The 14,142-nt window shown below is 37.6% G+C and overlaps 2 protein-coding genes across 8 annotated transcripts in view; both read right to left on the bottom strand.

Moving 5' to 3' along the window:
* The window catches only part of LOC143340450 (adhesion G protein-coupled receptor E3), a 38,554-nt gene extending 30,260 nt beyond the window's left edge, over window positions 1-8,294 (bottom strand). Inside the window, exons 1-2 of the mRNA XM_076762398.1 lie at window positions 7,362-8,294; window positions 5,619-5,816 (exon numbers count right to left, since the gene is read on the bottom strand). Of these exons, the coding sequence (XP_076618513.1) occupies window positions 5,619-5,797 (179 nt within the window). The 5' untranslated portion in view covers window positions 5,798-5,816; window positions 7,362-8,294. The remainder of the gene's footprint in view (window positions 1-5,618; window positions 5,817-7,361) is intronic.
* A 1,309-nt stretch (window positions 8,295-9,603) lies between these two features.
* On the bottom strand, window positions 9,604-14,135 carry Dlt (codanin-1 like protein dlt). 7 transcript variants are annotated; one of them, XM_076784380.1, is made up of 11 exons: window positions 13,811-14,135; window positions 13,351-13,645; window positions 13,000-13,276; window positions 12,477-12,637; window positions 11,669-12,265; window positions 11,373-11,606; window positions 10,930-11,292; window positions 10,690-10,855; window positions 10,453-10,610; window positions 10,342-10,397; window positions 10,119-10,253 (listed from the first exon to the last, which is right to left on the bottom strand). In XM_076784380.1, the coding sequence occupies exons 2-11, from the start codon at window positions 13,630-13,632 to the stop codon at window positions 10,244-10,246; spliced, it is 2,304 nt and encodes a 767-aa protein (XP_076640495.1). In that variant the 5' UTR covers window positions 13,633-13,645; window positions 13,811-14,135; the 3' UTR covers window positions 10,119-10,243. The 7 variants fall into 7 exon arrangements, with proteins under 7 accessions (XP_076640494.1, XP_076640491.1, XP_076640490.1 ...); XM_076784379.1 differs by having other exon boundaries at window positions 9,604-10,253; window positions 10,342-10,610; window positions 12,477-12,634; window positions 13,811-14,134; XM_076784376.1 differs by having other exon boundaries at window positions 9,604-10,253; window positions 10,342-10,610; window positions 13,856-14,129.
* Window positions 14,136-14,142: the final 7 nt, after the last annotated feature.

Genomic DNA, 14,142 nt, shown 5'->3' on the forward strand with positions numbered 1-14,142 from the left:
ATTATCGTTGGTAACGACCATGGTTATACGCGTACACGCATGAATATAATAACCATAACTTTCCATTATTGCTGAGAAACGCAACGTCGACCGATCGGTAATATTATTATCTACGAAAATTGTTGGTATCTTAATTGAAAATAGGGTTCTTCTATGAATGTCGTCGAGGGTGTTGTTCTAAGCAACTCTCGTCGTCTCTTAAGACGATTCACCGACGAAACGTTACAGTATTTCGGAATATTTCTCCTCAAAGGTACGCAGAATGGAGCCGTATCATGCCCTTTTCACTTCGACTCGCGTTTGTTTGCCGCGAATATAAAGCCAGAGGTCTCGAAAGACGCTGCGGTTCAAACTGGAATTTACTTTGTCCGCGTCACGTTTGCCCAGCAAAATATACGCTACAATTCCTAATCTTTGACTTGTAATAATACAATTCCACACCTTCCTAACGCGAAACGTTCCCATTTCCCGAGAACAAAAGTATAGGAATTTCCTGCTCCTCGACCTTTAATCTCTCTACTCAGGAAATATTATTCGGCGCGACGAGTTTTACGCGAAGAAACACGTCAAGTGTTTCGTTTAAAAGTATCGAGGATAAAAATACGTTGATAGAAGAGCGAATTAAGAAACTAATCTAGGCTTCCAAGACGATTTGCAACGGGAATTTCTTCGTGTCTCTCAAGACACAAAATATAGAAACTAACAAGACAAGAGCCGGCAAATGCTTATATAATCGTCTGTTCGCGTGCAGCCAAGCATCGTTCAACTTCCGTTACGGGTATCGAGATGATCAATCCTGCGGCGAGTTCAGCGTGCCACGATAGATCAGAATATTTACTCGGAATGCTATCCCTCGGTCAAATTAATGCAAGGACGTACATTTTCCTGCGATCGTTCGTACTAACATGGATCTCAGGAATAATCGAATTATACATACATGGTTAATTCGAGCATCTTATAGGAATAGCATTCCTGTGTCTAGAGAGTAGGATGATGTTCAAAGAAAACGTGTAAACGACGATTCCTCGATTAATGGAAATTTAGAACAGTTCGGCGATAGAAATTAGACACGTATCGAACTCCATTAAAGGATACTTGGATCGAAGAAATGGAATTTTCTGAGGCGACCGATATTCTATCGGATGTAACGAGAGCGTAACGACATTGGCCGGACCATAGGACGTCACAGCGACTTTAACCTGGTTAAGGATAACGGGAAAATCAAGTTAAACGACCCTCGCACTATTTACCCCTTCGTGGCCACCCGGCACGCTGCAGAATGCACTTAATTGCCGAGCATTCTTTCGTTTCTTCCTATTCTACGGATCTCGTTGGACCAATTTTTTAAGCCTGTCTCTCTATGCCTTTAAACACGATGATAATTTACTTTGGGCGTAAAAAAAGTGAGAAAAACAATCGATGGAGTCGAAAAGCCGTAGCCCTGGCACCGCGTAGGCGGATTGAAAGGAAATATTAATACTTGGAGGAATGGAAGAAAACCATGACGGCGATTCCGGAGGATGAAGGACCTAACCGAGACGACTTCTTTCTACCCCGACTCCTCCACGGACCGCGTTCCAGATTTCCATGACGTATGCAGCGTGATAAAGTACACTCTCGACTCGACCTCTCTTTTTGTTCCCGCGTTGAGTTTTTCAGGTAACACACCGGAACGGTTTTCCTTTGGATTTTAAAATAATCCAACCGACACGACCCACATCCTACGCCTGGCGCTCGTCTAATTGAAACCGTAATTCCAAGGTGATCCAGAATCGATCCGTCGAATCAAAAACGAATTGTTTCCTTCGCCGTTCGATGGGAATTTACCGTAGAAACGGTGTAGAACGATGGGAAACGATACGGATCAGGGAGTGTATTTCTGAAGCAGCCTGGATAGTAGTCCGATTGTAGATTAACGAGGGCCTTGAGTATCCAATTGGGATGATTTTTGCATCTTGACACGACCAGGAAAACAGAGAATGGACGATTCTCTGCGCGTTGAATGTGGCAGCTGAACGGACGATTAAGGGGATTGCAGCCGGCCACACGGAATAATGTGCCGGTATGAATTATGTGGCCGCTCGCTTGGAAATTTGCCGGATTATCAGCCTTGTCTGTCCAATCGTGATTATCCGCAGAAGGAAGCGTGAATAATAGGAATCGAATGGCATCGACTGTAAATTAACGTTGCTTTAATACACTCTGAACGCTATTCGACGCGACGCGACGCCTCTAGACAGCCATCCTCCACGATGCCCTCTAATTGGACGCAATGCGTCTCTCGATTAACGTCGATATTCGTGCTTACAAAGTACTAGATGCGACGAGAGACTACACATACCGAATAGGACACGTCTCACGATGCACCAAATTACTCGCAAACCTATCTACGAAGCTTTCAAACAAATTTTAAACTTCTGGGTATTGATAAAGGTACCAATGTTGATGAGGCAAGTTTGCGATACGATCTCTGTCAGAGTCGTAAACTGACGTCAACGAAGTAAACGATTTCCATCAAGCTTCGCGACCGTGGTAAAAATTCAATTATCGAGATTTTCGATCGGTATATGAATTAACTTGGAGCGACGCCTACGGGATAAGATGTTCATGAAACGCGATCGTTCCTAATTAGTTGAAACTTTCCGCGAGACACTTTGCCAACGATAAGAAGTTTCCCCAGTTTCCCGAAATTTCACTCGAGCGCTTGATCATGCCATTAGTCAATTATATTATTCATGATAGATTACCGTAGACGCGCGGAAACTTACTGCCTATCTATGTATATCCATTACTCACACTTGTCAGAAATTCCTTTACGTTAAAATCAGCAAGCCCCGTCCCGTCTCGTCCATTCACCAACAAAGGTGTGGTTCAGGCATACGTTTTGCCGCGTTATTTCTGTCTAATCGCTAAGCTGAACATTCGCGATTGTCGTACAGTATCCATTCGTTTCGAAATATTATATTTTCCGTCCGTTGGATTGCGCAGAACCCACTTTGTTTTCCCAATAACTTTTACCATCGATCTTGTTTACGCGTTCCAAACGTGTGGGAGTTAAACAAATTCTCGATGCAAAATCCGTACAAACGATTTGAAAAACGAGGCGACACCCACGATTTATTTCCTTACGGAAAAACGAATTAAATATAAAGTCTTAAACGACTGTTTCTTCGCAGAGTGTCGCGCAAACTTCGTTGATTATTCGATCGTAGATATCGGTAAGGTCGCTAAGGAGTTACGCGAACAACAAATTGCGCTTGAATATTCACGCGAACAACGGGTATATTCGAGAACAATCGCAGAATTTGAATCGCGATGATACGATAATTGAATAGCTCGCGATAACATGTTTGAAAGAACTTATTAACTCGCAATTGTTCGATTCCACATTTAATACACCGACACGGTTGCTTTCCTCGATTGTTTCTCTCATTATGCGGCTCTTCTGTCTATATGTATACATGTATGTACATATATGCAAGGTACCTTTCTCGTCAAACGTTACGCTCGAAATTGTTCGCGGCTAATTGCAATTGATACATCGCTGAAAATGCCCGGCGAAACGAGAGAATCGATCGCGATAACGGGAAACGGTTAAATATCGAAACAACGTTCACGGTTTGCCCGGAAATTTATCCAACGTTTAACGACGCTTTTCGAATTACACAATGCCCACATGTTTCTCAATTACAAAGAATAGTTACAATTATATAGATGAATCGGATCTTCTTTGGGGCAATTAAATAATCTAATATTAATTTGCTTCGTATAATCCAATCTAGGCGTTATCGCGCGCCATTTTTCTCTTGGGTTTCGATCGCGTCTGCATGTTCTTTTCTTTAAAAATAGTTAATTGCCTCTAGTTACGTTGTATTCCATGTACCTTACGGAAGCTTTGATATAGCTCTTACGAGGTATCAAAGAAGAATATCTCTCGTCCTGAAAATTTCCAAGATTCTGCCTCGCAGGAATACTGTGAAAAGCCCGTCGATGACAAACAATAAAAGACCATCTGTGCTTTGGCAAAGTGATCCGAAGGATTTACTTTTGGGGCAGTTTGTTAAAAAAATGATTTAGAAAAAAATTGATGAGAAAGTCAGTCAAGCGTAACTCTTGTATTATAGAGAAATGAAAAAATTTAATATCAAATATCTTTGTACATAAGAAGCATTGGCGAAAAGAAATGTGAACAAAATCGATGAGTTCGGGCGAGCTTGACGAGCTCTTCTTCTAAGAAAATGGATGCCTTCGATGTACGTAGTTAAGGTGGATGATTTCTGGGAACAAAAGCGATCGGTATTATTCCTGGCAGTACTCGAAATTCATCGATCGACCGAGACGCAAGAGATAGTAGATTCAAGTACGAACTCAAACAAAGGAAAGGCGGTTTTATTATCGTAACCGTTTGCAAGTGGGCTTCGAACAAACTCGATGCACGCGGTTCTCTTTAATTTTCCAATATTTTCACAAACAAATACACTCCCGGATAAAAAGATGGCACATTCTTGTTGACATCCAGTGACGAGTATTACGACCAGATTGTTCGAAAGCGAGAGAATTAACGATGACCAATATTGAAGAAGAAAGAAAGGAAGCCATGCTTTTCCATTTCCCTTCAATTTCCGGCGTAGAGTACATAAAATTTCTACCCATTCTTCTTCTACAAAGACGATTCCAAGAATTTTTTAAGCAAACGAGATAAAATAGAGATTCTGTGAAAGAATACGTTCGATCCGAAGTCAACCCATTAGTTACGATCAATGGCGTCTTTTTCGCGCCGCTAATTATTAGTTACTGTGGTCTTACGTTTCTTTTTCGAAGAGATTTTACTTGGAAGGAGCTGGAAATTTTCGTCAAGAAAGTCGAATAACGTGAAGTTGATTTACCGGTGGCCTAAAGCGAACAGGATTAAAGTATCGGGCAACACAAAGCTCGCCGCTTTGATGTATAATCTGTAGGCTAGATATATGTAATTTATATGCCGCCGCGCTGGTATTAAATCCATGAATGCCGCTCGCTAACGGTGCCAAATAAAAACAAATAAAACGAAGCGAGACTCGATCAATTAAGTTTCGATACACAAAAATTTAATCCAAAATTAAATCGGCGAACGTTGGATAAACCATCGATGTCCTTTCCCTCGATTTCCCCGTTTCCCTTTCCAGAACCTGAACGTCGGATATTAAATTCCATACGATCCGATACGTTCGACGATCAATTTCGAGAGACAAGAAATTCCATCTTCGAACGCCCTCTGATTCTCCATGATTTGCGAAACCGAGTGCGTTTAGAGTCGCTGTATTTGTTAATTAAAATCGAGACAACAGAAATTGACGAGCGATCGTCAGCTTCGTTTCGTAATTCGCTTCGATTCATAATCGTGTCGGTGATCACGAGAAACTTCCATCCAAGTCATAATTTGTAGAAAGATTATCGAGTTATTTCGCAATTATGAGCCAATCGATAGAAAATGGCGGAAGGACGCGCAAACAGTCGTCCAAGTTGTTCGATTGATATTTTATCCTCCAAGTTGAAAACTGTTTAAGACGAAAAGCCATTTCTCCGGGCTGCCTCTGCGCTGGTTTATTACCGAAGGTAATTTACTTGTCTCGACTTACCTGTAGGTAATGAAGGCGAAGACCAGCGCAACGAGGGACAAGCTTCCGCCCAGAACGACGATGAGGCTCAAAACGCCATCCTGATCGAACGAGCTGGCGATTCCTGTGGAAACTCCATTAGCTGAGCCGCCGTTCGATCGAGGGAATCCGTGGATCGCTCCCGTGTAAAGCGTCTCCATTTCTTCGCTACGCTCTCATCTGCGATCACAAGCAAACGGTTCGATACTTACTAATTTCCCTCGTTCCGATGTGTAATTACGTATAATCATTCGATTACTCGAACGAATATAAATAATTAACCCACGCGCAGCATACGAAGCTATGATTTATGATTTCTATGAAAAGCCAACCAAGGGATCGTGAAACGTCGATTAAGATTTATGATCTTCGATGTTATACCCCGTTGCGTTCGTAAATCACACCTTATTCCTATTACGTTGCTGGGTTACTATCACGGTATAGTTAACAGATTATTTCATTTGCATGATATCTCGAAAAGTCGAATATGTTGTACTCTCGTTATAATTGAATCGTCGATAGCCTTTTATAAGGCAGCGTGAGAACATAATTTAATTTTTCGTTTAAACGTTTGAAATTCAACTTGACGACAAATATCGATAACACAGTGATAAAAGATGCTCGCGGTCAATAATCTCTCGATAATGAAACATAAACATTGATTGGAATCGAAAAAGAAATCAAATTAATATTCTTTTCGCCGATAACTGCCAGGGAAAATTTAATTTGCGACCGAGTCTCGCGTATCATGGCAAGTGCAAATTGAAACAGGCCAGGTAATTTCCTGTAAAGAGGCGAATCAAAATGGCGGCGAACGGTACTAGCTGCAAATTGCGGCATTCCCTTACGAAAATTCCGACTAATGCAGAACGTTTCTAGCTGTCGCGTAATTTTCATTAACCAAGCGAATTCTACGGTTTTCATTTTCGACATTTTCACGCCTTTCAACATTTATCACGTTCGCATACTTCATCGAACACGTTCGATCGACTGTCGTCGCAGAAACAAGCTAGATGGAAGGTACGAAAGAGCATATTATCCGTTCAAAAAAAAAATACATAGCTTGATATTAGAAAAAAAAATGATCCTTTTCTTTTCTCCGTGAGAAGTTTGTAGAATATTATTTTCTTTTTCGCAACATCGCGTTGCTCGCAAATGAGTCCAACGATCGACAAGCCGTGCCCCGTCGTATATTTTTCTATCTAGTTTTCCGCATGGATTCGGCACTGGTTAAATGTAGTGACCTGATCACCTCGGATTTCCAGCTCAATTCACGAGAATGATCGTTGCCGTTTACAAATAAACTCCCGATGCCGATGCACACTCTTTTCTGCTCGTTAATGGTTCCGCTAATCCTCGACTCGTGGTCATTTCAGACCGTAAAGTACGCTATCCTGACGTTACTTTTTTTTTTACCGGATTGCAATGGAAACGAAAGAACAAAACGATTCGTTACGCTTCGTTGGAATTTAAATAAAATTCTCGACGAATGAGTATTTCGATTCTTGTTGCATCTAGAACAACATTTACGTAGCTCTACGTAGTTTTATCATTGACCAAACGTGCAAATATCAATTTTGTTGTTTCGCGTAAAATATCTGTCCGCGCTCTTTCTTTTAGTATACGTATAAGATACATTAGAAATAATAAGAACTCGAGCTAATGAAACAGAGTGAATTGTGAATATTTTCAAATATTGTGCAACGCATCGAATAAGATACTCACCATAAGAAGCAAGGAAATTTTCAATTTGCCGAATAATTTTCGGACAGCCCGTCGTCACGAGAACAATAAGATACCGTGAACCGTTTCACATCTTCTTCGAAGCCACGTGCTAACGAACACGTGCTTGGTGATGGGAGGAAGGCGATCGCGTGTCTTTAAATCGGAAATTAAATGGCGGCCTTGAAAAAAAGGGAACAACCGATGGCGTCGTTGCGTGTTTCTCGTTTGCAACGGCACGCCGACATTCTCTCGACAACGTGCTCGCCGTCGCGACGCCCTCGGACTTGGACACCAGTCGGTCGGTCTCGCGATCGATCTCGCGACCAAAGCAAACGCAATGCACGATCGCTTTCGTTTTCGTTTTCGTTTTCCCTCGATAGTCACTGAATCAACTAAAATATGCACGACTATTACTGTAATCGTCGGTCGACTAAATTCTCGATCGACGATCACTGCAAAATATAAAATTAATCGAAATGTTTATTCGTCAAAAGGGAAACAGATTTCCCTATCAAAGATGCCGTATCTTCGTTTTCTTAAACTCGATCCACGTTCGCGTCGACGCGATCGATATAACGGAAACAACGATAAACAAAATTTAGTTTGTTATTGTTTTGACCGATGGTGCCGGTGGACGTTCAAACCGTAGATTGGAGAACAATTACGAGAAAAAATGATTCGTTGCACGAAACCAACGAAAATGAAATAAATACTCGCATTCGTTTAAAGTAGAAGAAAGTTCCTGCGAACCAACTTCACATTGCCCAGTCTTATAAAATGTGAATACACGTCGAAAATAATAATCTTACGCGAAGGAGCGAGAGAGTATTAAACGCGTGGTCATCGACACTTTTGTTCGTCAAAATGACACGGAAGATAAACGACACATGCGAACCGATGGAGCAACGGCGCTGAACTGCGAGAAAATTTGTTCGCGCTCAAGTCGTTTGCGCATCCAATACCGCGCACATACTCGAACAATTAACTACGAAGAACAAAGATTCGGGCAAAAAACATTATACGAATCGAATGTTATGCAACGTGACAATCGTGTATCGTTTTATGTTCGCTGTAACGTAATATTTGAACGATAGTAAAATATAATATGTTTTATCTACGATTAATGTAAATAAGCAAACAGATAACGAACTTGCGCCCCTTGTAAAAAATCGCTATACAGGAACTCAAATATTTGTATGACTTAAATGGAAATGAAATCATACATTTGATAAAAAGCTAAAGTTTCTTTTTCTGTAATTTAGAAAAAAAAAAATGGCTTTATTTATAAAAAAGGAAGAAAGTAACAGTCTATGCTTTAAACCACAGACAAGGTATACGAATAGACCTTACACCTTATGGACTTTCGTGGCCCAATCTGACTGCCATACCGACCTGAAAATTCGGAGATGATTTTAGCGTCCTCTTCTTATAAAAGACAAGCACCAAACAAATTTATTAAAAATGAAAAACAGATTTTTAAGAAAAATCGAGAGGGGATAGGTACTGAAATTAAAAAATTTCAAATCATTCTAAAAAAAATATTTTTAGTTGCAGGGATCAATTACAATCATTTTTGGTGAATAGACATACCCACGAATTCCTACGTACTTTCGAGAAAAAAATTCGAGTAGGTGCTGAAACTTTTCGGTGAAATTAAAAATTTTCAAATCATTCTAAAAAAAATATTTTTAGTTGCAGGGGTCAATTACAATCATTTTTGGTGAATAGACATATCCCCGAATTCCTACGCACTTTCGAGAAAAAAATTCCTCACCGAAAACATATTGTCTGACTAGGCGTACACCTATTCCCCTTAAATTTTTCGGCGAAAAAAAAATTTCAAATCGTCTTGGAAAAATTATTTTTGGTTACGGGGGTCAAATAAAATCATTTTTGGTCATTAGACATACCCCCGAAATCCTTCGCATTTTCGAGAAAAAAATTCTTTACCGAAAATATATGTGGCCAGAAACGTTACCCTAAAAATACGTATGTTTAAAACATCATAACTCCTGAAGGGATTGGACGATTTTAATGTTTCAAAATGCAAACTCCGCGTATTTTGGTGAAGAATATTTAGAAAATCTAAGAATGTTTTATAAGTTGTTGGTTTATCCCGTAAAGTGAGAAACACCCCGTAAAAAGGTCCGATATTGTTCGCTAAAATCTCCAAACGATTATATCTTCGAACGATAAATGGGTAAACCAATATAAACCTTGCAAACAGTTAAAAAACAAATCTTTGTTTATTATATGTTTTGTACATAAAAAAAAATTAAAATCTCGTTCGTAACTATAAAATATGTATTCGATGGAATAAAACGCAACAGTCAACTGTAAATATACAAGTAATGTTAAATCTAAAAAGTTAGTTGAACTTCAAATCTGTGCAGATTTATACATACAATAAATGAGCAAATATTTAACATTTTCTCGATACAATTCATATACAGTGCTACTATAAAACCCGTCAAATTTTAAGTGCTTAAAAATGTATCCAAAATGCGACAAATTATTTAGAATTTGGGGTCTATTAGACAATTTAAAATAAATTTAAATTTGTTATGTCAATTTACAACTACGTATTGTAATAACAATTTTCGAAGTTAGTGCATCGAATACACGCCTCTGTCATTAGACTAATTAATTTACAACAATTTACATGTCTAAGATAAAAATTGTATAATTTATACAATATGCTAATCCTTGAGGAAGATACAGCTGTTAGATAGATGATCAGTCCACGAGACTATAATCGTTGGAAAATTCCATCTCATGATACGTCTCCGCTATCCATCCAAGTAGATATTTTACTTTCTCTGTTGTTTCGTCTGATGCTCTAAAGTCTCTTATAGCTTCCGTTAAACACCCTGATAGATGTTTCAATATCGACTACAAAAGTAAAAAAGACGTTGTCAATAGTTCCATACAAAAATTTCTGTAATTAATTTTTACGGAATACACGAAAACAAATATTTACCACGGGCCAATCTTGCCTAAGTAAAGCAACACATTGATCGCTAAGACTGTCGATATCTAAAATATCCTTTGCAATTAATTTTTTAATAAATTTTCCAAGAAACGACCATACCTCCTCCTTATCTGATTGAGCTAACAGCATGATATTTCTAGGACTGAATATTCTATGTATAGGAGAATCCAATTCCAAAACTTTCCAACGATCCATCGCCCATATCTTTATAAACTTTTCTTGAATGTTCGACGTGAGGAGATCGCTTCGATAAGCGACTGTAAACATATAAAATTATTCGTGACGCATATCATTAACAATATAATGTCAAATTATTGTACATTAATAGAGTGTTACCTAAAAACAAAGCAAAATCCATACTAAGAGAATACAAAACTTTCTCGGGACCTACTACAAGATCGGCTCTTTCGTTCAAAGTTTGATATAAATTATCTAATATGGTCGACACCGATGTTATCGTTAAAGAGGCTCCAGCATTATCAAGTATATTCCACATGAATTCCTAAAAAAAATTGCGATAGGATGAATTATTATTTTAATGTCTCTACACGGTGCATGAAACAGATAGATATTTACTCTCAAATAGTCCGTAATGGTTGTTGGACTGATAGCATTCGGATTATGCTTCTTTTCTTGAACAGAATGCAATGGTATGTTATTCTTCAAAAATCTATTTAATTCGAGTTCCATGTCTTTTCTAAACAACGAGCCGCCCATTATGTGGGACTGTATCCACTGATGTATTCGTTCTGTAGCCAATCTTGTTGCAATTTTAATACACATATCTTTCACGGATGCCAAAGAATCTTCCGCCAAAAGAGATTCTATAGAATTAGCTACGCGTGTTTCGCAAATCGTCGGTATAAGCGTTTCGCATTTGTCCTTCAATTCTTTAGACATATTTGTAGCAAAGGTATTCATATCACTTGCTAGAGATATCTGTAAAAATAATAATTAATTTTTGAAACCAATCTTTGCGCAACTTCAAAATCAACTTATTTAAAATATATAGATATTACTTCGAAATCTGTAACATCGTTAACTAATGGTTCTTCTAATTTTTCCGATTGCCTTTCGCTTTGCTTCTTTTTTAAAACTTTTCTAAAATTATTCAAATTCGTTTCTCTAGAGGACATTAGTAATGTGTTACATATATGCTTAACACAAGTCGAGGCGACTCGTTCGGACACAAAGTCAACAGTTTTTCGTGTAGATGCCGGTTGTCCGTGAAAAAATGCTTCCTCTAATTGCAACTGTTGAAACGTAAAAGATATAGTACTTTTTATGAAATATCTCTAATAATTAATAACTTTACCTCTAAATGCTTTACACCTGCACTTCTGGCAGACTTATGAAGCTGACTAGAAACAAGTGTAATATGTTTATTCGAACAGTAGTGATTCATTTTCTCATTGGAATTTGTTACAGCAACGTTTACTTCGACCACAGGACAGCATATACGCAACGTTCTTTCATTAATAATATCTAATTTGTCCAAACTATATTTGGTGGATGTAACTGGCACTACAGATTCTCCTAATAAAGCATTCTTTTGCACATACAGTTTGTCAAGTTGTTGAAGACTTTGCAATTCTTTAACTTTATACGTCTTTTGCCAAGTGGGATACAAATCTTTTGGGAAATTTGGTAATTCAAATAACCAACCTAAAGTACGTTTCAAAAGAATTGCCGTTTGTCGAGAGATAGGACTATCAGGCGCCGTAAAATCAGAATGATTTACGGCTTTATAAATATAATATAAAAGTTCCAAAATTTGCGTATAATGCGGTAACCGAAGAGATACAATATCCATCATAGCCAAATATTTTGCTATCCAAGGTACAGCCAATGATAATTTTCCTAATGCTATTGCATTATGCAAGCAAAGATGTAAATTTATTACTGGTAAAACCTGAATAAAAAACGTAATATTAATTATCCTTATGTCAATAGCCAAAATGTTCACGACTATTCAATAACCGGGACACCCGGGTACCTCAAGCGTCCTATTTGGATAAATCAGATAAGATGGAAAAGAGTACCCGTGTATCCAGTTATTGACGCAAGGTTCAATGACATATCAAACTCCTTGCACTTAACTACATGCAGAGTGTATTGCTTACTTTACTTCTTACTTCCACTTGGGTTGCTATTAACTCTTTAAAATTATTTGAATCTGACCTATATGGTAAAGATACAACAAGACCTAATACTTTTGCTAGAAGGCGCAAACTAAATAAACAGGTGGTAAAATTTTGTTGTGTTTGCTCATCAGCTGTTGCTTCTGAAACAAATAAATTATATTAATCTATCAGCAACATATACAGTAGTGCCCACATAAGTGACCGCGCTCGGGACCGGCCGCGGTAATTTATATAGGCATGGTTACTTCTCAGAATTCAACGGAGATAAGGAAAGAGGATAAGTGCGAGTGAGATACAATAGCTGGCACCCGAAACCATGTATACAATACATCGATAACGACTGGCGTCAGGTTACGTTCGACACACTCGATGTTCGAAGCCTTTTGGCTTCTAAGAATTGGTGGGGAATCACGGACATTTACGTGGGCAAAAATGCGGTCACTTATGTGGGCATTACTGTACATATACAACTGATACTTCATATTACAAAGTATATTAATACCTGAATCTTCTATTTCACTGCCATTAAATTGAGTATCATTTAATTCCATTATTTCATGAACCAAACAATTTTCTAAATGTACGTAAAAAATTGGATTAAAAGCAAACAGTATAAAATCTTTAAAAAATTCTTGCACTCCTGGAAAAGATGGTCCCATAATTTGATTTTTGGAGGGCTGTGGAGTTACTAATCGTTTTTGAAGTTGATTTAACTTTTTTGGATTTACATGTTTCAAAGCTTTTAAGAAACTTATACTTTCGTCATCATCCACTTCTACCTAAAAATAATAAGAAAATAAATTAGAAAGAAATAAATAATATCTAGATAAACAACATAAATATTAAGACCAACCTGTTGTCTATTTTGTATGCAGGAAATTAAAAGTTGAGACTTAAATAATCTTGCAAAATGATAGTAATTTACAGCATCATTATGCAATGTCAACATACTTTGTATTTTACTTCCCAAAGCTATCTGAAATATCCATCCTGGCCTTGTATGGTTCTCTTCCCATATTCTAAATATTTCATAAAACGAATCTCTTTGATTTTTGAAAGTTCGAAAAGCAACTGCAGATGGAAAATTTTCACGATTGTCGGTGTCTATTTGAAAACACACATTTAATTCCCCCATTGTTTGTAATTAGCTATAAAAAAATAAATAAATATATTTTTAAAAAAATGAAATTCAATGTGCCAGAAAGTCAACAATTTTATTCAAATATATTAAAAATCATTATTTTGTGCAACTATACAAACAAATGCACGAGAAAAGAAATTCGATTTAAAATTATTTAACACAATATACAAACATCAAGTTTCCAAGATATTCACGTTCATAATATTTTAAAACATACTCATTTACTCAAATTGTCGAATGCATGACGTTGTCGCAAAATTCAAAACTTTCTTATTAGGTTATGTTTACAATTATTCTTGGAATTAGTCGTTAATGAAATGAATCTTGAACGATATCGATATACGCAATCACAATATTTTGACCGGAAATAATTGTTAAATATTATAAGATTATATTTTTCAATATACATATATTAATGCCATAATGTTCCATATTCTAACCGTTTACGTCTCTTATAAGACACCAACCCAACACCATCCATCTTATGCTTGGAAATTTGATACA

Source organism: Colletes latitarsis, chromosome 3, assembly GCF_051014445.1.
Source record: "Colletes latitarsis isolate SP2378_abdomen chromosome 3, iyColLati1, whole genome shotgun sequence".
Lineage (NCBI taxonomy): Eukaryota > Metazoa > Arthropoda > Insecta > Hymenoptera > Colletidae > Colletes > Colletes latitarsis.